General features: G+C 38.2%; 1 protein-coding gene across 2 annotated transcripts in view; it reads right to left on the bottom strand.

The window, feature by feature from the left end:
• The window catches only part of CRYBG3 (crystallin beta-gamma domain containing 3), a 130,008-nt gene that overhangs the window by 34,513 nt on the left and 73,437 nt on the right, over positions 1-22,058 (bottom strand). For both annotated transcript variants that reach the window (XM_078452917.2, XM_078452918.2), the window contains 3 exons: positions 5,516-5,658; positions 5,278-5,404; positions 4,354-4,386 (listed from right to left, as the gene is read on the bottom strand). In XM_078452917.2, coding sequence (XP_078309043.2) covers positions 4,354-4,386; positions 5,278-5,404; positions 5,516-5,658 — 303 coding nt within the window. The remainder of the gene's footprint in view (positions 1-4,353; positions 4,387-5,277; positions 5,405-5,515; positions 5,659-22,058) is intronic.

Raw genomic sequence — 22,058 nt, 5'->3', positions numbered from 1 at the left:
TGATCCTTCTAGTGGATACAGAGGGTAGTAAGAAAAATGAAGTCCAGAACGAGACAGACCTGTGCAACAATTTCTCATGTAAGCACAATTTTATGTGTCCGGGGAAACTGCCGGTAATTTCCTTGGTAAGAACACACATTTTGGTTAGTTTATACACTACATGTTTTAACTTAAAGGCTTATAAAAACATTAGATTGAGAAGTATACCACAATTTAACTTCCAAAAATGTATAGTAATTTTTTCTATATGCAAGTATTATCTTAATTCATGATAAGAGTTGGAAAAGCCACATGCAAACAGAGGTCACGGCTGTCTTGTTCACTGTGCAAATACCCGGTTTTTATACTGCTGAGCTTAAGATTTATACTTCAGTTTATCACCATGAAGCCATGAAATCCCAGACAAGTGACAGTGCAAGCTAAACATATTTCAGATGGTCTATGTTGTAGCCAACTCTAGTGTTTAATCTGTCTTCATAAGCAGAAGCATTAATTAAAATACACATAGACACACACACTTGCCATCAAGTACCTTTTTGATTCGATGGGTTAGAATGTTCTTTGCCCAAACAAAAAGCAGGCTTAATGCCAATCTGAGCTTATTTTATTTTTACTCTCAAAATAAGATGTCATATGGTTCACCCAAAATTTGTCCAGCCCCAGAAAAGTAATGCCTCACTCTGATGACCTTATGAATGTCTCAACAGAACATTCTCATGATAATGTTCTGAGATTGGTCCATACAGAAACCAATTCTGTGATTATTAATTATAATTAAATTGTGGTTTCTACTCTTAGTGAAATTAAATAACAGGACCTTGGTAAAATTAAGTCCTGGGAAAAGCCAGGTGGATAAATCACTATTTTGGTTTCCTTTCCAGATAAATGGAGAATGTACAAAGTAACTCAGATAGGATGCTTACAATCAAGGCAAAAATATAAACAAGAGATGAGTTTATTTCAAACTAAACCTATGCCATTTAGGTATGGCTCAATCCCTACCAGCCTCCCAAATGGAACTGTATGGATGCAAAAAAAAAAAAAAAAAAAAAAAAAAAAGACCGCATACCACAGTTTTGCAGTGCAAACTGCCTTTTCACACACATTATTATACCTCTTTAGAACTACTCTATCAGACAGAAACTATCACTACTTTATGATGAACTTTTTGCAGAAATATTTTTTATTATGTACTTTTCATTTGTGATATATGTGAATAAACGTAATAGTTCTTTAATATGACAAACTAAGAACTCAAAATTTTAATTATTGACCAAACACATAAGTTGTGCTCAATTTATTTCACACTATCAGAATAATTTTTTCATTGTAACTTCATTTATTCCAATGCTAAAACAATTTTTATGAGAAACTTTCTATCCTACCTAAATAAGACCTTGTGCAGCCTTTTGGACCTCCTTTACACAAACATGCTCATTATTAAACAAAGAACAGTCTTGTTTCTATTTGTTTCTATTCTACTATTACATCACACTGTCTCCTACTGTCCTGTTTTGTACTCCTCACATCAAATGTTTACTACACAATTTTATTTCCCTGATTACTCGTAAAGGGTTTTCTTTACTTAGATAATTAGCTCTTCCTGAGTATTTCTGGTCTTTGGATTCTGTAAAAATTATCTGGTTGTAGCACCATGAAGAAGTGTTTTCCTCTGGTACCCTTGAATCTTACTAGCCTAAAGCTGTTACTTTCCTGTCCCCCATACAGGATAACAGTAACCCCAACTGTTAAAGATGCTGTGATCACTCTAAAATTCAATGTGGCCAAACTATCCAATACAAGAAAATATCTAGAGTTGCTTTTTCTCAGATAGAATCATATATAAAATGGAACAGAGGCTCAAAATTTAAAGAAATCAAAACTTCTACTAATAATATTTGCAAATGCACTTGAAAAAGATTCTAGGAAGAAAAAAAGGTCCTCAGTTGTATCAAAGGGAATAACTGTTTATAATTTCTAGAGAATGGTGCCTGACTATACCTCTTTGAAAGCTAAACTCACTTTTATAAGATTTAATCTAGTGAGATGTCTGATGTTCTGCTAAGATAAAGAGGTGATGAAATTATGAACATAATTCATATTCTGTTTTTATTTGGGGAAAAAAATGAAAAAATTAAATGCCAGCTGGTATTAAGAAGAACTATATAATGATGCTGTATATTTTGAGTTGGCAATTAGACTTAGTGATTGATCTTCAGCCATAGGTAAAATAATAATCTTCTGCATTAAAGGAGGTGTTCTGGGTCTCAAATAAAACAGATCTCATAATAATATGGTAACACATCAGAACTAATATATTTATTAGAGGAACATTCATGATGTGTATTTATCTCTGTATACATACATATTCTGGCTTTTCTCTTCTTAGGTTGCTTGAGGTTCCCTTTAAAATCACCAGCACAAACAAAGAAAAAAAAAATTCTTCGACTTCAACTCTGAGATGTCATTTCCTTATTCCTCAGCGAAAATAACATCTGAAATAGTCAATATGACTATCACAGCTATTTGTGAAGGAGAAAATACTTTCTAGTTACTGAATGGAACCAGAGTGTCAGCCAAGATCCTTTCCCCTAAGTAAAAACAAGCAAAACATTCTGAAAATGTGGTCCAATAGAAATAATAAGAGCTTTGATACTGGGTAAACTAAGGAGGCTTTGTCTTCTTCACATTACTAAATACTCAGCTATCATATACCTGTCAGAAACACTTATTTCACAAGTCTATGGCTGAGCCATATCCAGAAATATGAAGTGGGGCTCATTTCACTGGGCGTTTTCTGCTGCTTCCTTTCTCTTCAAGTTGGACTGGAAATACTATAAAGAAAATCCTCGGAGCAATCTGCTCCAAACAAGGAAGTCCATAAAAAAGAACAGGAATGTAGGAGGGAAAAACAGCACTTAAAAGAATGTGACTTTTATCTGCACTTAAAAACTTAGAAAATGTGCAGTTTGGAATTATCTCTGTTTAACTCTTTAACTACTCAGGTTGATTCCTGTACAAGTGCTTTAAAAGTCTGCTGTTGGAGTTTTCAAAGATTCAAAATACAAATCTGGCAGGAAGTGTCTCTGAATCAACAACTCAATTATATTCAAAAAGGAAATGTTCCCAATAGGACTTGAACTAATCAGAAAATAAGAAAACCTGAAAACATACTGTTAACAGAAACATGGTTACAACGAAGTTGACTTGAAACACATAAACACTGGCAAGAACATGAAAAACATACACACTCAGAGAAAAAGATTTAGCTTCATCTAAAGCCAGCAAATGTCCAGTATTTAAGCTTAATCACTCAATTGGCTTCTTTTCCCAAATCTGTTATTTAAAGTGAGACAGAGGAAGGAAGCAATGTCTCTTATCCCCTCTCCCTTCTATGGATGTACTGATTATACCACAGGTCTTACTCTGATGTAAAATCCTGAAAATGTGGTTTAAGTGGAGTCAGATACTAAAAAATGCCTATTTTGTTATTTCTAGCTGTGTGAAATGACACTTAAATTCCAAATCTTGGCTTTCTCATCAATAACTGGGATTAATTTTGACCTTACAGAGTTATCACAAGCACAAATTAAGCATAATTTGTAGATCATAAACAAACGTTAGGCTCCAGAGTATTGTTAAATCCTTCAATCCATGAACACACTAGAAATAAACAAGCAGGGCTGCAACTTTGCTAGCACTTTTAGGAAATATGTGATTTAGGTATTAGAAATACATTTAAATAATAAGCATGCCAAGACAGCCATTTTTCCACATTAAGTTTGCTCCTCCCAACACAGGATAACATACTGTGCTGAATAAGAATGTGACACTGAATGGGGGCACCTAGGTGGTTCAGTTGGTTAAAGCATCAGACTCTAGATTTCGGGTCAGGTCATGATCTCATGGTTTGTGAGATTCAACCCTGTGTCAGGCCCTGTGCTTGCAGTGCCAGGGCCTGCTTGGGATTTCTCTCTCCCTCAATCTCTGCCCTTCCCTCATTTGACCATGTGTACATGCACACTCTCTCAAAATAAATATATAAACTTAAAGAAAAAAATATATGACATTGAAAAATGAACGGGCAATAGGAAAAGAGTGGCAGAGATTCAAAATGACCCCAAAGAGGTCAGAGTTAAAGCTCTATGAGGAGAAACCAAAAGGAAATATGGTAAGTCCAGGCCAATGCAACCAGTAACGAAGAGGGACACTCTTCTGCCTGTGGGTACCAAGTACGATATAAACTTTCCTGTCATATAGACATAAGAAATTTATCTGAGGGAAACAAAGAATTGAGATATTGAGACAAAGGGCACAAATGTTTTTAGTAAATAAAAAAATTTTCAAACATACCAAATGGGGAGGCTCATTTATTCCAAGTGGTTCCTGAAACATATATTAAAACATTTTAAAAATTATAATCGTATAATCTTACTTATCTTTTCGAAAGTTTGAAAATACCATTTGAAAAATGAAAAAAAAAGTAATTTACTAGATTTCTTGAACTAGTTATGACCTTCAAATAACTGAATTATCTTGATTTTAGTACTCATTACTAATTCCTTTTGAGTAATGTAGCTGGGAAAAAATATGTGCCTCAATGTCCATCAAACAGAGTCTGAGCTTCCTGTCATTACCTTTCCCACCACTATTTCATGGGCACCCTTCTTGTTCTGTGTTGTTACACACAGAACACTCTTTCCTAACCACACTCTTTCCTAACTTCATGATTTTGTACATGAGATTATTCCCTCTTTGAGGACTGCTTTTTCTGCCCCACGTCATCGTGTGACTAAACTGCTTTTAACCCTAAAGATATCACTCAACACAACCTCTTCTTGAGAAGAGGCCTGCTGCCCAACTCCCAGGCTCTGAGTGCTCCTTCACAGGTTCCCCTGCACTGCCTACACACCTCACCTCCTCACTCATCACACTATAATCAGTCATCTATATATCAATCTCCTCAATGAGACTGAGAGCCATCAGGGCGATCCTATTCATCTTTTATCTCCAGTGATCAGTAGTATCTGGCATATGAAGCACCAAATAAATACTGTTAAATTAATGAAGTGATCAAATTACAGGCATCTCATTGATGTGTTGATACCACCTACTATCAGCTCCCTAAAGAATCTAAAGCAATTAATATGCTATTTCGTTTTCTCTGTATATTCACATAACATAATCCAGCAGTTTCACGTTTAAAAAGCCTGTTCTACATGTTCAGCTGTACACTGTTACATGCTCTAGAATTGGTTATGGTCATAGCTGACTCACCAGTTGGATAGGTCGTATGGACATGATTATATTATTTGATCCTCCCCAGTCAAAAAAGCATTTGTATTTTCCTTTCTCTAAAATGTACTGTTCTCCACAAAAGAACTTCTGCTGGTAGGCAACCCATCTAGCAGGAAAAAAAAGAAAAAGAACAGAGATGATACAGAATCGAGCAAACAAACCAACAATTTTAAAACCAAAGAACCTCTCAAAGTTCTCAGAATGGGAGAAAACTTACACGCCACTTTTAACGTGAATGGATCTGGTTTCACTGCCAAAGCCGATTTCTTCCAAGTCAGAAATTTCCTGATTTGTAATGTCAATAAACTTCCCACTTTCTAGGTCAGATTCAAATAGCGTGATAGAGGATTCTATAAAATTCTAAAAAGAGGAAGAAGAAAGTTAAAGAGAGCATAAGGATTTTGTTCTATAAATTGTTGTACCTTTGCACAATTTTCATACCTGGGATTTCACACACATAACTCCAGGAGGAATTTTAAACGTGACTGGAAACAATTTTGATAGTTATTACTTTTAAAGCTTAAAGAAAAAAATAAATACCAATTTACTTTAATCAGGAAATCAACATTGTTATAGAAGTGGAAATTAATCAAGAGTTGGTAAATGGCTGGGACTTACAGGCTATTATATGTTACACCACTTATAAAGGAAACGAAAGTTTCACTTGTGCCTCAAAAGTGAAGCCACAACATGGAGCCAAGAGCAAATACAAAATGTACAGTGTGCATTTTGTGGGAGAGGATTTTATAAGCTTAAATGTAAAAGAAAAAATGAAATTTCCTTGACCAAAGATTAAAAAAGTTAAAATGAGAGGAAAATTTTGAAGTTTTTATAGATAATATATTTACAACAAAAATATCAGAAAAATTTTAAGATCCAAGTTGATAAATCCATGAAGGACACAGACAATTCACAAAAAAGATTGGCATTAAAAACAAATATGCAAAAGTCCAATTTCACCAGTAAAAAATAAGAAATTCAAATTAAAATCCTTAGATACAATTTTCATTTTTTAAAATAAGGAGGTTGTAAAAATCCAGTTTTATCTAGAAACATTCCTGGTAAAAAAATAAATTGGATGGGGGCACCTGGGTGGCTCACTTGGTTACACATCTGACTTTGGCCCTGGTCATAATCTTGTTGTTCTTGAGGTCAAGCCCCACGTTGGGCTCTGTGCTGACAACTCAGAGCCTGGAGCCTGCTTCTGATTCTGTGTCTCCCTCTCTCTGCCCCTTACCTGCTTGTGCTCTCTGTTTCTCAAAAAATGAATAAATGTAAAAAATATATATACATATAAATTGGATAGCAATTTTAGAAAATATTTATTTATTTATTTATTTATTTATTTGTTTGTTTATTTATTTATTTATGGAGCCTCTGGCACTTAATACTAAAAGAAACTATTTTCTGTAATATTTTTATTAATTTATATATATAATTTATTGTCAAATTGGTTTCAATACAACACCCAGTGCTCATCCCAACAGGTGCCCTACTCAATGCCCATCACCCACTTTCCCGTCTCCCCCAACCCCCCGTCAACCCTCAGTTTGCTCTCAGTATTCAAGTGTCTCTTATCATTTGCCTCCTTCCCTCTGTAACTTCTTTTTTTTCCCCTCTTCCCTTCCCCCCCCGCCCTCTATTAAGTTTCTCAGGATCTACATAAGAGTGAAACAAATGGTATTTGTCTTTCTCTGCCTGACTTATTTCACTTAGCATAATACTCTCCACTTCCATCTACATTGCTACAAAAAGCCAGATTTCATTCTTTCTCATTGCCAAGTAGTATTCCATTGTATATATAAACCACATCTTCTTTATCCATTCATCAATTGATGGACATTTAGTCTCTTTCCATAATTTGGCTATTGTTGAAAGTGCTGCTATAAACATTGGGGTGCAAGTGCCCCTATGCATCAGCACTCCTGTATCCCTTGGGTAAATTCCTAGCAGTGCTATTGCTGGGTCATAGGGTATTTCTATTTTTAATTTTTTGAGGAACCTCCACACCGTTTTCCAGAGTAGCTGCACCAGTTTACATTCCCACCAACAGTGCAAGAGGGTTCCCATTTCTCCATGTCCTCACCAGCATCTATAGTCTCCTGATTTGTTCATTTTAGCCACTCTGACTGGCGTGAGGTGGTATCTGAGTGTGGTTTTGATTTATATTTCCCTCATGAGGAGTGATGTTGGGCTTCTTTTCAATGTGCCTGTTGGCCATCTGGATGTCTTCTTTAGAGAAGTGTCTATTCATGTTTTCTGCCCATTTCTTTACTGGATTATTTGTTTTTCGGGTGTGGAGTTTGGTAAGCTCTTTATAGATTTTGGATACTAGCCCTTTGTCCGATATGTCATTTGCAAATATCTTTTCCCATTCTGTTGGTTGCCTTTTAGTTTTGTTGATTGTTTCCTTTGCTGTGCAGAAGCTTTTTATCTTGATGAGGTCCCAAGAGTTCATCTTTGCTTTTAATTCCCTTGCCTTTGGAGATGTGTCGAGTAAGAAATCGCTGCAGCTGAGGTCAGAGAGGTTTTTTCCTGCTTTCTCCTCTAGGGTTTTGATGGTTTCCTGTCTCACATTCAGGTCCTTTATCCATTTTGAGTTTATTTTTGCGAATGGTGTGAGAAAGTGGTCTAGATTCAACCTTTTGCATGTTGCTGTCCAGTTCTCCCAGCAACATTTGTTGAAGAGACTGTCTTTTTTCCATTGGATATTCTTTCCTGCTTTGTCAAAGATTAGTTGGCCATACGTTTGTGGGTCTAGTTCTGGGGTTTCTATTCTATTCCATTGGTCTATGTGTCTGTTTTTGTGCCAATACCATGCTGTCTTGATTATTACAGCTTTCTAGTAGAAGCTAAAGTGTGGGGTTGTGATGCCTCCCGCTTTGGTCTTCTTCTTCAATATTACTTTGGCTATTCGAGGTCTTTTGTGGTTCCATATAAATTTTAGGATTGCTTGTTCTAGCTTCGAGAAGAAAGCTGGTGCAATTTTGATTGGGATTGCATTAAATGTGTAGATTGCTTTGGGAAGTATTAACATTTTAACAATACTTATCCTTCCAATCCATGAGCACAGAATGTTTTTCCATTTCTTTGTATCTTCTTCAATTTCCTTCATAAGCTTTCTATAGTTTTTAGCATACAGATCTTTTACATCTTTGGTTAGGTTTATTCCGAGATCTTTTATGATCCTTGGTGCAATTGTGAATGGGATCAGTTCCTTTATTTGTCTTTCTGTTGCTTCATTATTAGTTTATAAGAATGCAACTGATTTCTGTACATTAATTTTGTATCCTGCGATTTTATTGAATTCATGTATCAGCTCTAGCAGACTTTTAGGGGAGTCTGTCGGGTTTTCCATGTATAGTATCATGTCATCTGCAAAAAGGGAAAGCTTGACTTCATCTTTGCCAATTTTGATGCCTTTGATTTCTTTTTGTTGTCTGATTGCTGAAGTTAGAACTTCCAACACTATGTTAAACAATAGCGGTGAGAGTGGACATCCCTGTCATGTTCCTGACCTCAGGGGGAAAGCTCTCAGTTTTTGCCCACTGAGGATGATATTAGCTGTGGGCTTTTCATAAATGGCTTTTATGATGTTTCAGTATATTCCTTCTATCTTGACTCTCTCGAGGGTCTTTATTAAGAAAGGATGCTGTATTTTGTCAAATGCTTTCTGCATCAATTGACAGGATCATATGGTTCTTATCTTTTATTAATGTGATGTATCACATTGATTGATTTGCCAATGTTGAACCAGCCCTGCAGCCCAGGAATGAATCCCACTTGATCATGGTAAATAATTCTTTTTATATCCTATTGAATTCAATATGCTAGTATCTTACTGAAAATTTTTGCATCCACATTCATCAGGGATATTGGCCTGTAGTGCTCTTTTATTGCTGGGTCTCTGTCTGGTTTGGGAATCAAAGTAATGGTAGCTTCATAGAATGAGTCTGGAAGTTTTCCTTCCCTTTCTATGTTTTGGAACAGCTTGAGAAGGATAGGCATTATCTCTGCTTTAAATGTCTGGTAGTATTCCCCAGGGAAGCCATCTAGTCCTGGACTCTTATTTGTTAGGAGATTTTTGATAACTGATTCAATTTCTCGCTGGTTATGGGTATGTTCAAGTTTTCTATTTCTTCCTGTTTGAGTTTTGGAAGTGTGTGGGTGTTTAGGAATTTGTCCATCTCTTTCAGGTTGTCCAGTCTGTTGGCATATAATTTTTCATAGTATTCCCTGATAATTGCTTGTATTTCTGATGGATTGGTTGTAATAATTCCATTTTCATTCATGATTTTATCTACTTGGGTCCTCTCCCTTTTGAGAAGCCTGGCTAGAGGTTTATCAATTTTATTTTTTCAAGAATCCAACCGTTGATTTCACTTATCTGCTCTGTTTTTTTAGATTCTATATTATTTCTGCTGTGATCTTTATTATTTCTCTTCTTCTGGTGGGTTTGGGGTGTCTTTGCTGTTCCGCTTCTAGTTCCTTTAGGTGTGCTGTTAGATTTTGTATTCGGGATTTTTCTTGTTTCTTGAGATAGGCCTGGATTGCAGTGTATTTTCCTCTCAGAACTGCCTTCTCTGCATCCCAAAGCATTTGGACTTTTGTATTTTCATTCAAGTCCATCTGATCCAATGTATCATTTGGGGCCCTTGTTTCTTTATTGATTCTCTGTCTAGATGATCTATCCATTGCTGTAAGTGGAGTATTAAAGTCCCCTGCAATTGCCACATTCTTATCAATAAGGTTGCTTATGTTTGTGATTGTTTTATATATTTGGTGGTACCGAATTCGGTGCATAGACATTTATAACTGTTAGCTTTTCCTGATGGATAGACCCCATAATTTTTATATAATGCCCTTCTTCATCTCTTGTTACAGCCTTTAAATTAATGTCTAGCTTGTCTGATATAAGTATGGTTACTCCAGCTTTCTTTTAACTTCTAGTAGCATGATAGATAGTTCTCCACCCCCTCACTTTCGATCTGAAGGTGTCCTCAGGTCTAAAATGAGTCTCTTGTAGACAGAAAATAGATGGGTCTTGTTTTTTATACATTCTGATACCCTATGTCTTTTGGTTGGAGCATTTAGTCCATTTACATTCAGTGTTATTATTGAAAGATATGGGTTTAGAGTCATTGTGATTAGGTTTCATGCTTGTAGTGGTGTCTCTGGTACTTTGTGGTCCTTGCAACATTTCACTCACAGAATCTCCCTTAGGATGTCTTGTAGGGCTAGTCTAGTGGTGATGAATTCCTTCAGTTTTTGTTTGTTTGGGAAAACCTTTATCTGTCCTTCTATTCTGTCCTTCTATTCTGAATGACAGACTTGCTGGGTAAAGGATTCATGACTACCGTCATGTGTCTACCTTTGTATGTTAAGGCCCTTTTATCCCTAGCTGCTTTCAGAATTCTCTCTTTATCCTTGCATTTTGCCAGTTTCACTATGATATATCGTGCAGAAGATCGATTCAAGTTACGTCTGAAGGGAGTTCTTTGTACCTCTTGGATTTCAATGCCTGTTTCCTTTCCCAGATCAGTGAAGTTCTCAGCTATGATTTGTTCAAGTATACCTTCAGCCCCCTTATCTCTTTCTACTTCTGGAATTCCTATGATACGGATATTGTTCCATTTGATTGCATCACTTAGTTCTCTCGAATTCTAATTCTCCCCTCATACTCCTGGATTTTTTAATCTTTTTCTCAGCTTCCTCTTTTTCCATATTTTTATCTTTTACTTCACCTATTCTCCCCTCTGCCTCTTCAATCCATGCTGTGGCCGCTTCCATTTTATTTTCCATCTCATTTATAACATTTTTTAATTCATCATGACTATTTTTTAGTCCCTTGATCTCTGTAGCAATAGATTCTCTGCTGTCTGTATGCTTTTTTCAACACAGCAATTAATTTTATGACTATTATTCTAAATTCTTGTTCAGTTATATTGGTTAAATAGGTTTTGATCAATTCGTTAGCTGTTGCTACTTCTTGGGATTTGTTTTGAGGAGAATTCTTGCGTTTCATCATTTTGGCTAGTTTTCTGTCCCTTATGCATTTTAAAAGCTTGTTGTGGTCTTTGCACCTGTGAGCACTGCTATATTAAAAGAGGGTCATACACTGTCCAGGGCCTGTCCCTTCAGGAGTTGTTTTTTCGGAGATTGTTACTTGCTCTCTGTTGTTGTGTTTGGTTATTTTATTACCCTATTCGTAGTGATATTTTCGATCCTCCACTAGGTGTGCTTTGATTTGTTCGTTGGAGTAGCCCTATCTTCTTTCAAGCTTCCCCATTTTCTTCCTACTAGATTCAGACTCTTTTCCTCCCAGGCTCTGGTGTTCATAGTCTTTTAGCTTCTGCACTTCTTTGTTGGCAAGTCACGGGAAGTACGGATCCTCCTACTTCTCTGCCATGTTGGCCGAGACCCTAAAAACCTTGGTGAAGTAAACCACGATGTAATGATGGCGTGACCAGAAGTTGAAAATAATTTACAAATACATTTTAAAGGGTGATATTGTTTAACTCTCTCATATTTTTGGTAAAATTCTTTTTTTTAGCTAGAAAAAGTTTCTTAAAACTAAATGATGGGGAATTTATATTCAAAGATGAAATTTTTTTTGTAATACCAAAAAGTTGTAAATAGTGCAAATACCCAAACGATGCATAAGCATAAATCTTTATACATCTACCTACCACCTGATGGAATATACTTACTACTGGCCAAGAGCTTTATGTGTTTTATTTCCAAAAGAGCTACCACATGAGATTATATTACCATCATTCTCATTTTCCAGCTAAGGAAGGGGAGTAATTTGCTTGAAGTAACACAGCTACTGAGGGGCAGACTGAATTTAAGTCAAAATCTATTTATCTACTTACCTTAATCACTGTCAGGATGAAAGAATATGACAAAACCTCTCCCTTATAAAACTGGTAAGACGATAAGCATGCAAACCCCCCCCCCCCAACTTTTCATAAAAAAACACTAGTAGGAAAAAAACTCAAGAGTGGTTGGGTCCAGAGAAACTGGATAATTTTAACCTACCTTTTTTACAAAACTTTGTAACAGATATACTTTTTAATTGGAAAATACAGAATACATTATTTTTAAATTTTTTTAATGTTTATTATTTTTGGGAAAGAGGGAGACAGTGTGCGCAGGGAAGTGCAGAGAGAGAGGAAGACACAGAATCTGAAGCAGGCTCCAGGCTCTGAGCTGTCAGTACAGAGCCTGACACAGGGCTCGAACTCACAAACCATGAGATCATGACCTGAGCCGAAGTCAGACGCTTAACTGACTGAGCCACCCAAGAACCCCAGAATACGTTATTTTTAAAAAGAACTGTGGTAGGGTCCCCTTCCAAAGAAAGAAGAAAAAAAAAAAACACCTCAAGGGAACCTTGTTATTTGTATACTTGACAACCTCCATCCCCACCCTGTAACATAAGACCACTTAATCAAAGTTTGTGTGTTACCATATATGGGAGACAAAGAAATAAAAAATATATAAGAACCTGTGCCATATGGCATTTGGGGCTCAGTTCTTTGGGTACAAACCCAACTGAGCAGTGCCAGCAGGAATAAAGTTGCTTCCTGAAAAGAAAAGCCTCGGTTTCATGACTCTCTGTGCAAGAATCCTGCTACATCACTTGGGGGCTCGTCCAGGATTCAGAGTCAGTGAGTTGCCACCTCCTTTGCCACTGGGAATGCGAACCATCGGGGCACCAGGAGAGGCTGGCGCCAGCAGAGGAAGGAGACTAGCCCTCCTGGCGTGCTGGGGAGAGGACCCTGTGTGCGCTAATGGAACCCATGAGGCTCAGGAACCAGCTAAGGGAGCACCCGTCAGACTGGTAAAAACCCGGGTTCATTTTGGTAGACTTGCAAGAGGCAGAAGGGGAGCCTGATCACCTCCCAGAGTCGCACTAGTAATTCCACAAGGGACAAGGAACAAAGCTGCAACTCTAAGGCACTGGGCGCTGGGTGGCAGGTTGGAGTCGCCATGTGACTGTGTTTGGGGACTTTTCTCTACTTCCTGGATCAATGACTATGATAATTAGAGCCAAGTGTCTCTGGTTATTCTATATCAGAACAGGGACTTTAAGGAATATTCCCAAGCAGCTGCCAAAACTCCTTTTGTTTCAGGGAAATTCCTTGCCTTCTCTGGACTGACATTTACTGCCTAAGTCCACTGGTGGAAAACAAAACAAAAGAAACTGGTGCCTGCTCCTTTGTCCAAGCTGACAAAATTTAAAACTGCGAATTCTCTTTCTCTGCCTTCCGCTGACACCTTGTCTCTTCTGCGTTTCCTCCACCCCCCCCCCCCACCCCTCCTGTTTCTACACTACTTGGGGGGTGGCCTGCATAACTGGCTCCTCAATGCCTTTGGCACCATCAGCTCCTCCTCCCACCCAAATGTCCAGGATCAAAGAATTCCACGTCAGATTTCCCCACCAATGTTCCAGGTAAAGATTAACCATGGGGAAGGGAACAAATTGCGTTTCACGAACCCAAGTAAAACGTATTCAGTGTTTAAGCTAATTTAAGTTTGTTAGTTTAAGACAGTGTTTATCAACATTAAACGCGCACACACACACACACACACAGAAGCAAACTTTTATTCAACCTAGATTTGCTGAAGGTCAAATAGGTTCATGTTATCTCTGTTCTAATTTGCTAACAAAAGGATGACTTAAAGTGATGGTTAATTTTGTCTGTCTCAAAGTTTTCATGGGTAATCCTTAAGATAGCTTTCAAAGTCTTTGGTAACCTAAAATGTTAAAGTTTTGCTCGCATGATAAATTGAGATTTAATTCATTAGATATCTAACAAGAGATTAAAGCCCTATTTATTAGATGTAGGTTTGTGCTTCTCACTTGTTGCAAAAAACTAAGGGTATTTGGAATTGTTAAAAAAAAAAACATGCTTTGTGCTTAATGTATTCATAAGTTTGCCATCTAAAAAAAATTCTGATGTAACAGAGTTCGTAATTGGTTACTACTTAGTTTTCACTGGAGACTAAGGTTTCTAAGAGTTAAAATTCTGCTACATGTAGTTAAAACTGATAAAAATTAGAAAAGCAACTCTGTATCTAGATAAGTAGGAAATATAAAAAAATATATAAGAAATGGAAATATATATTTTTTTGAAGGTAAAAGAATGTAATTTTGTCCTAAACGAGACTGGTTATTTGGAGAGAAATGGCTTGGGACAAAATCTAAATGCAAAGAAAAGTTGTAGAAGGTTTGTGAAGAAAAATCTTTAAAAAGACATTTAATGTGTGGTCAGGAAGGACCAAGGTTAAAATAATTGGATTTTAAAAGTACACGGGGTTAAGATTAAAATTCCTCCTCGTTTGATCCAAAGGCTGGGAAAATGATGGCAATACTCTGGTGCCAGCCTCCAAATCCTCCACATTTGTGTTATTCCTGTTCAGCAGAGGAATGGACGCCTTTGCCATGTGAGGGATGGATGATAAATGAAGGGCTTTTACTAAGATACATGGGAGCCATTTTACTAAACTTAGCCCGTTGTATGCCAAAAATGGATATCCACATGGCTGAGACATTTATGTGGGCATTGTTGAGAAAGGCAGGGAAATAGACCTTGACTTTGGCTCTTTAACCCCCTCCCTCAATGGCCAATGATTGATATGTAAGTTACTGCTGGGCCAAAATAAAATTAGTGCATCCTACAACAACCAAGAAAATATTGCTTGGTCACAGTCCATACCTCCAACATACCCCCAAGGTCCTACAGGCAGGAAATGGAGGGGTCAAAACAACAAAACAAAACAAAACAAAAAACAGGAAAGACCAGGCCAGCTCTCAGAGGTAGAGTCAAGCCTGGTTAAGAATGACTACTCCCAGCAACTCAGAGACTGACAGGGCTTTTGGCTGCCAATCGCATAGCCAGCCGAAACAAGGGGCCAGGAGGTGAGGTTTCTCCAGGCAGGCTATAGGAAATTGAGATAAGGGACAACTTTCTTCCTTTTTCCTATAAATGGGTAATTCCCCATCCAAGGCCATTACTCCATTGGAATGCATTATGATTCATTTCTTTGCATAAAGGCTTGGCTCCCATACAAATTGGAAGAGGGAACCTGGCCCCCAGAGGAACATATCAATAACAATACTACCCTACAAAAGGAGGTGTTTTGCAAATGTGAAGGAAATGGGGAGAATACCCCTATGTTCATTGTTTTTGGGCCTTAAAAAAATTAAGATATAATAATTTTGTTAAGTCAGACTCTTAATGAGACACATGTTTAAAAAAAAATTAAGGAAATATAAGATTTAACCCTTAAATTAAGCTAAATTAGCCACTATCTTACAAACACAAAATGAGAGCTCAACGGCCTTCCTGGAGAGGTTGAGGGAGGCTCTCATTAAATATACGGCTATCTCCCCTGACACCCCTAAGGCTGAGATAATTTTAAAGAACAAATTTGTCACTCAGTCAGCCCTAGATATTCAGAGAAAAATGCAAAAATTGGCTGTTGGCCTTGAAGGGACTCTGGAGGAGCTCTTATAAGCTGCCAATTGGGTATTACAAACAAAACAGAAAAGGAAGCTTAAAAAAAAAAAATCTGAGGCCTTAATTGTGGCCTTGCGTACTATGTCAGACCAGACTTCCTGAGGTCCTGGCACCAAGTGCCATTTATATGGCCATTCAGAGCACGAAAAGGAGAACGTCCTCAGAGGGGACAACCAAAATGAACACCCCATTAGCCATGCCCTATGTGGAGACAATCACTGGAGATCTGAACACCCCTCAGGGACCTCTATCTGTGAGGGTTCAGATAACCAACGTCCCTGGAAGGGACTAACCGGGGCCTGGGGCTCTTCACGGTGGCTCCCCTAAACCAACTGTTTATCAGAAACCCAGAACCTCAGGTAACTCTAAATATGGAAGAAAAACTGATTTTCTGCTTAACACCAGAGCTACCCTTTCTGTCCTCCTTTCCACTCCAGGCCAACTATCCAAACACAGCACGAGAGACATCTTTGAAAAACTAAATTTTTCTCTCAGACCCTGGGATGTATATGAGGAAACCTACTTTTTTCTCATTCTTTACGGCTAATGCCAGAGAGCCTTACTCCTTTGCTAGAAAGGAACATTGTAACTAAATTAGACACTATGGTGCTACTAACTCCAGGACAGATAAACAATTATGTGTTTTTGGAAATTACTAGATATTATATGTGTTTTGGAAATTATATGTGTTTTGGAAATTACTGGATATTAAAGGGTTCAGGAAAATAGTTTGCTGCTAAATCAATTATTAAAGGAGACTCAATCACACCTACTCTCTACAAAAAATAAATAAATAAACTGGGGTCTGACTCCTAAACACTGTCTCTAGCCCTTGGAATGGTTACAAACAAGCAGGGCAATTACTATTACCAAGCTCACAGAGCTAAAAGATGATTAAAACACAGCATCAGGACTTCTATTTAGGGAGGGACAAAACTTATCAAATGGCCCAAAGATGTTTACTAGAAAAAATTTGTCAAGGACAGTTCTCCAAGTAGTATCAGGCTGTGAAGTGCGTCTTAGAAACAATCCTTTCAACCACAAACTTGCTTTCCCAGACAGTCAAGGAACTGGAGACTATCCAGGAAAGATTAACAATTAGGTCTCACTCAGATGCCAAGGTCAAAAAAAAAAAAATCCACCGTCTGTTTGAATGGGTTAATACTTTTAATTGGGTAGAGGCCTTCTCCTACAAGACAAAAAAGGCACAAAAAGTAATAAAAATTCTGCTTCATAAAATAATACCCAGGTTTGGCTTATCTAAATATTTACAAATTAATAATGGTAAATGGCTGCCTTGACTCTTTCTCTAATAGAACCCCTGGCTCTTAAAAAAGTTTTACACATCAAAATAAAGCAGACTGTCTGCTTATACTCAGCAAAACTCTAACACCTCACAAGGATTACATGCCAAACTCTTAAAAATAGAGCCACCATTGATTACTTACTGCTCCTGCTTCTCCATCACTTGGGTTATGAGAGATTCCCTGACATATGTTGTTTACAAAGTCAGGGTCTCTCCTAGATTATTTGACAGGTTTGGAAACTATAGACATTATCTTAAGATGCCATCTTATTGGTCAATATAATCTTTACTTTGTGTTTTTCTCTTTATGTCTACTAACGTTTATGCCACCTCATACCTGCCAGCCTTCCTGTAAAACCATACTGTGGGCCATTCGACCAACCCTTAGGTAGACTAACTGCTGTACCCCTATGCCGTCCCTTAGCTTGAAGAAGCCAGAATGGTCATCGTCCCTGTTCCCTAACAGTAGTTACAGGCCCTATGCCAGGGGAGAAATAAATAGGGAAAGGGTTAACATTAGGCAGGGAGAGATAAGGGACCTTCAGGGAAAGACTGAAGCTGCAAGTGGGAGGCTAAAAAAGCAGATGGGGTTCTCCCCTTATAAAATCCTTTATGGGCACCCTGTCCCCATTATCAAGGGCACAAGCAGGGGATCTAAATGAGATAGACAATCTAATCCTAAAACAACAGATACGGGCCCTTGGCTTTACCCTTACCACCTTTCACCACTGGGTCAGGGAACGATTACCTGTGAATCTGCCTACAGATGCTCACCCCTTTAAACCAGGAAATGCAATATGGATAAAGTAGTAAAATGTCCAACCCCTAAAGCCCCTCTGGAGGGGACCATTCACTGTCATTTTGTCCACCCCTACTACAGTAAAGGTAGCCGAAGTGGGTACCTGGATTCATCACAGCAGAGCGAAGCTGGCATCTTGAAACTGGGAATGCGTTCCTGATCTATCAATGCTGTGCAAGCTGACCATATGGAAGAAGCAATATGCAACTCCAGAGGCTCCAAGAAACTGCAGCCCTGTTTTAGTCACTCCAGAAGCTGACTAATCCATGCATGGCAGAAGCTTGAGGAATCGATGTCCTTAAGTCCAAAAGACTGTCCTTATTTTCTATGTTTCCTTACTGTGATACACTATCACGCCTTGTTTCCCACTACCATTGTGGTTCCTGCTCTACTCTTTTCCATAGGTTGGCAGAGGCTGCCTCGGCTGGCTAAAAATGTGATGAGAGGTTTTTGTTAACACTCACCTTCCTTTTGGGAATAGAACACTTCGCTGGTACCTACATGGGGAAACAATGGCCTTAAGAGACTAAAAATTAGGTCCCCACAAACCTTATAGTAAAACAAAATACCCCAGTCCTACTATTGGGGTTTGGCTTCTTAAAAGCTCAGTTACTGGAAAAAAAACTGTCTTGCCTAGTGGAGAAAAGTTCATTGTCATCTGTTAAAAATTTAGCACGCCTATGCCAAAGATTTTATAACTCAACTGTCCGAAAAACCCAATGGTGAGGGACCTCAGGTCACCTTGAGCCAGACCCCCACCCCTTGTCTAACTTCTCCCATCTCTGAGAGGCCTGAGACAATGTCAACACAGGCATCAAAGGCGAGTCCCAGGTGGACTATGCTAGATATGTGCAAAGACAGCCTATGTACTACTTCCCTCAATCTGGTCAGGGTCATATGTGCTGGAAACTACTCATCCATCTTTCTTCCTGCTCCCACTTGCTAGAGAGAAGTATTTGGGATTCCAAGTATATGGGGACAGGGAGACTCAAAGAAAGCAGTGTGCCTTACAAATTAATACTCAAAAAGATAATAAATGGCCTCTGGAGCATATAATCCAATATCATGGCCCTGCCATCTGGGCAGAGGATGGGTATTGCGGCTACTACACTCCCATTTACATGCTAAACCGCATAATTAGACTGCAAGCAGTTGTAAAAATTGTAACAATGAAACTGCCAGAGCTCTTAACTTACTAGCCAAGCAACAAACCAAAATGTGCAATGCCATCTATCAAAATTGCTTGGCCTTAGATTACATGCTTGCTTCTGAGGGAGGTGTTTATGGAAAATTTAACTTGAGCAACTGCTGCCTACAGATAGGTAATGAGAGGAAAGTCCAAGAAGAGATCACGGATCAAATGAAAAAGGTTTCTCGTGTCCCAGTCCAGACCTAGAACGACTGAAACCCTGGGGAGTTATTTGGAGGATGATTTTCAACTCTCAGGGGATTCAAAATCCTCATGGGAATTATCCTCCTAATTTTAGGAGGCTGCTTAATCTAACCTTGCTTAGCTCCCCTGGATGTAGTCTGCCTCCAATCTCATTGAGGCCATAATTTAAAAAAAAAAAAAAAAAAAAAAAAAAAGCCACTCATGTAATGATGTTATAAAAATTTAAACCTCTAAACCAAGATGATGCTCTTTGACCCTAAATAGAGGGGTCTGAGCATCAGAGGGGGTAATGTGGTAGGGTCCCCTCCCTAAGAATAAAAAAAAAAAAAAAAAAAACCTCAAGGAAATCTTGCTATTAGTGCACTTGACAACATCCCTCGCGACCTTGTAACATGAGACCACTTAATCAGACTACATGTTTGTGTGTTACCATATATGGGAGACAAACAAGTAAAAAATACATTAAAAACTATGCCACGTGGCATTTGGGGCTCAGTTCTTTGAGGACAAGCCCAACTGAGGGGTGCCGGCAGGAATAAAGTTGCTTCCTGGAAAGAGAAGTCTCAGTATCACGACTCTCTGTGTGCGACATTACTGCTAGAGAACCAAACTCTCTTCCTCTGTCCCTACTATTTCGTTGTTTGTAGATTAGTCTTAGACCTATGGAAAATGTTAGCAACTTCTGTAAGTCTAAACAATATCCATTTTCTCCTGCTTTTAATACGTTATAAATCTAATCTAAGAATAGATTTCGAGGATAAACATTCACCTTACATGAACAAGCAAAACAGTGTCAAAAACAACCAAAGCATCTAATCAGAAGAAAATACATTAAAAAAACCTCTCATTTACTACTTACTTCTCAAATTCCAAGGAATTAAAAACTTCATATCAATGGATCAAATTTCATTTGAGACTTCAGGATAAAAGAGAAAGGCTTTTTACCTGAAATGTTTATTATAATTCATAACCCATAATTGTGTTTTTAATTCCTCCTTGACAGTAAACCTTTGGAACCTGACAATATGTGTTACTTTCATTACCTTCACAAGGTTCTTAAATAAAAATGAGAGTTGGGTGAATTTATTTCACATCACTGTCACCATCCCTTCTTTTTAAAATTTTTCTTTTTTCATGTTTATTTATTTTGAGAGAGAGAGACAGAGCGCGAGCAGGGGAGGGACAGAGAGAGAGAGGGAGACACAGAATCCAAAGCAGGCTCCAGGCTCTGAGCTGTCAGCACAGAGCCCGATGCGGGGCTCAAACCCATGAACTGTGAGATCATGACCTGAGCTGAAGTCAGAACTTAACCGACTGAGTCACCCAGGCTCCCCACCATCCCTTCTTTTATTAATATAACACTTTATCCTTAAAATACCTGTACTTGTTATCATTGAGCTCCCCTAAATCCTAATTTTATATATATACATGTAATATACATGCATATACATGCGTACACATGTCTATCTTGAGAAAGATCCACCATTTTCCAGATACAAATATAAAAGTATAAAAATATATTAAAATATATATATATATATATATATATATATATATACACACACACACACACACACACATACATAAATATATAAAATCAAGCCTTTAAATGTTCCATAAGTGATTTGCCGTAAAGTCCCCAGGACAAGCCTTTCAACTGAAATATGCACAACTGGTGGCACACCAGCAATCCTGGTTATACTGACAACACAAATTTTCATCACCCGAAGAAGCTGAACATGCCTGTTTCTTGTAACCTGTAAGTATAAAACAAGCTCCAAGTGGCTGTGAGGATACAATATGAGGATTAGCTGAAAGGAGCCCCATCTGGGTCCTGGTCAAGGAACTGGTACTAACACTAACTAACCAAGCAGGCCCAAGAGCTCCAGGAGAGTCTGTAGCAGTTCTTAATTACATGGCCCTCTCCTCCCTTACTCTGGTAACTCTGGAATGCTCCATCTCTGCTTTTACTTCTTCTGCCCCTACAACTGTTCTCTACTCCCTGTTAGGGTTGCAGGAATAGGGGAACAAGGATAAGCTGAAACGCCATGGTTCACATTATATTGGAGTAAAATGAGACAAAGACATAAAAAGACAAATACAGATATGTGTACATGTGCTGTGTTTGTGACCTTTCATTAAGAAATAACTATGTTATGATGTTATGTACTTTACTTGAGCAATGATTTGCACAAATCCTACTGTGTGGGCTGTGCAAGAGTGAACTGGGAAGCAGGCAACAACAATGCAGCCTGGAAGCTGAGCAGAGGAGGGACCCACTGTCACAGGACCCAGTGTCAAGTATAAGAGCTGACTGCTGCCATATGCTTGTGGATTCACAAACAAATTTCCTCATATGGATTGAGTTTGTGTCCTTCCTACTCTGTCTGCTATTCTCAGAGACCCGGCCAAGGGCCACAGGAGCCTCTTAAGTGGCATCACTCTCCTCTTTCCATCTTCTGCTTTTGTTTACTCAAGGCTTTTCTTGCCTTACAGCTTTTGCCTTCTATCTTTTTCTAAGTACCTTTCTGAGCCACTTTCCTTTTTTCACTCTCTGCATTCTTCACTCAAATCTACCAAATATACATTATCTGATCTAGTTGACAGTTACCATCAATATGGTGTCCCTACTAGGCAGAGCTCGAACTAGCCCAAATTCAATCACCTGGGCTAAATCTCCTGGGGATACATGTATGAAGTGTGATATAAAGCACACAAAAAACTAAAAAAACC

This window comes from Panthera onca, chromosome C2 (genome assembly GCF_046562875.1).
Source record: "Panthera onca isolate mPanOnc1 chromosome C2, mPanOnc1 haplotype 2, whole genome shotgun sequence".
Taxonomy (NCBI): domain Eukaryota; kingdom Metazoa; phylum Chordata; class Mammalia; order Carnivora; family Felidae; genus Panthera; species Panthera onca.
This window is presented reverse-complemented; position numbering and strand designations above follow the sequence as displayed.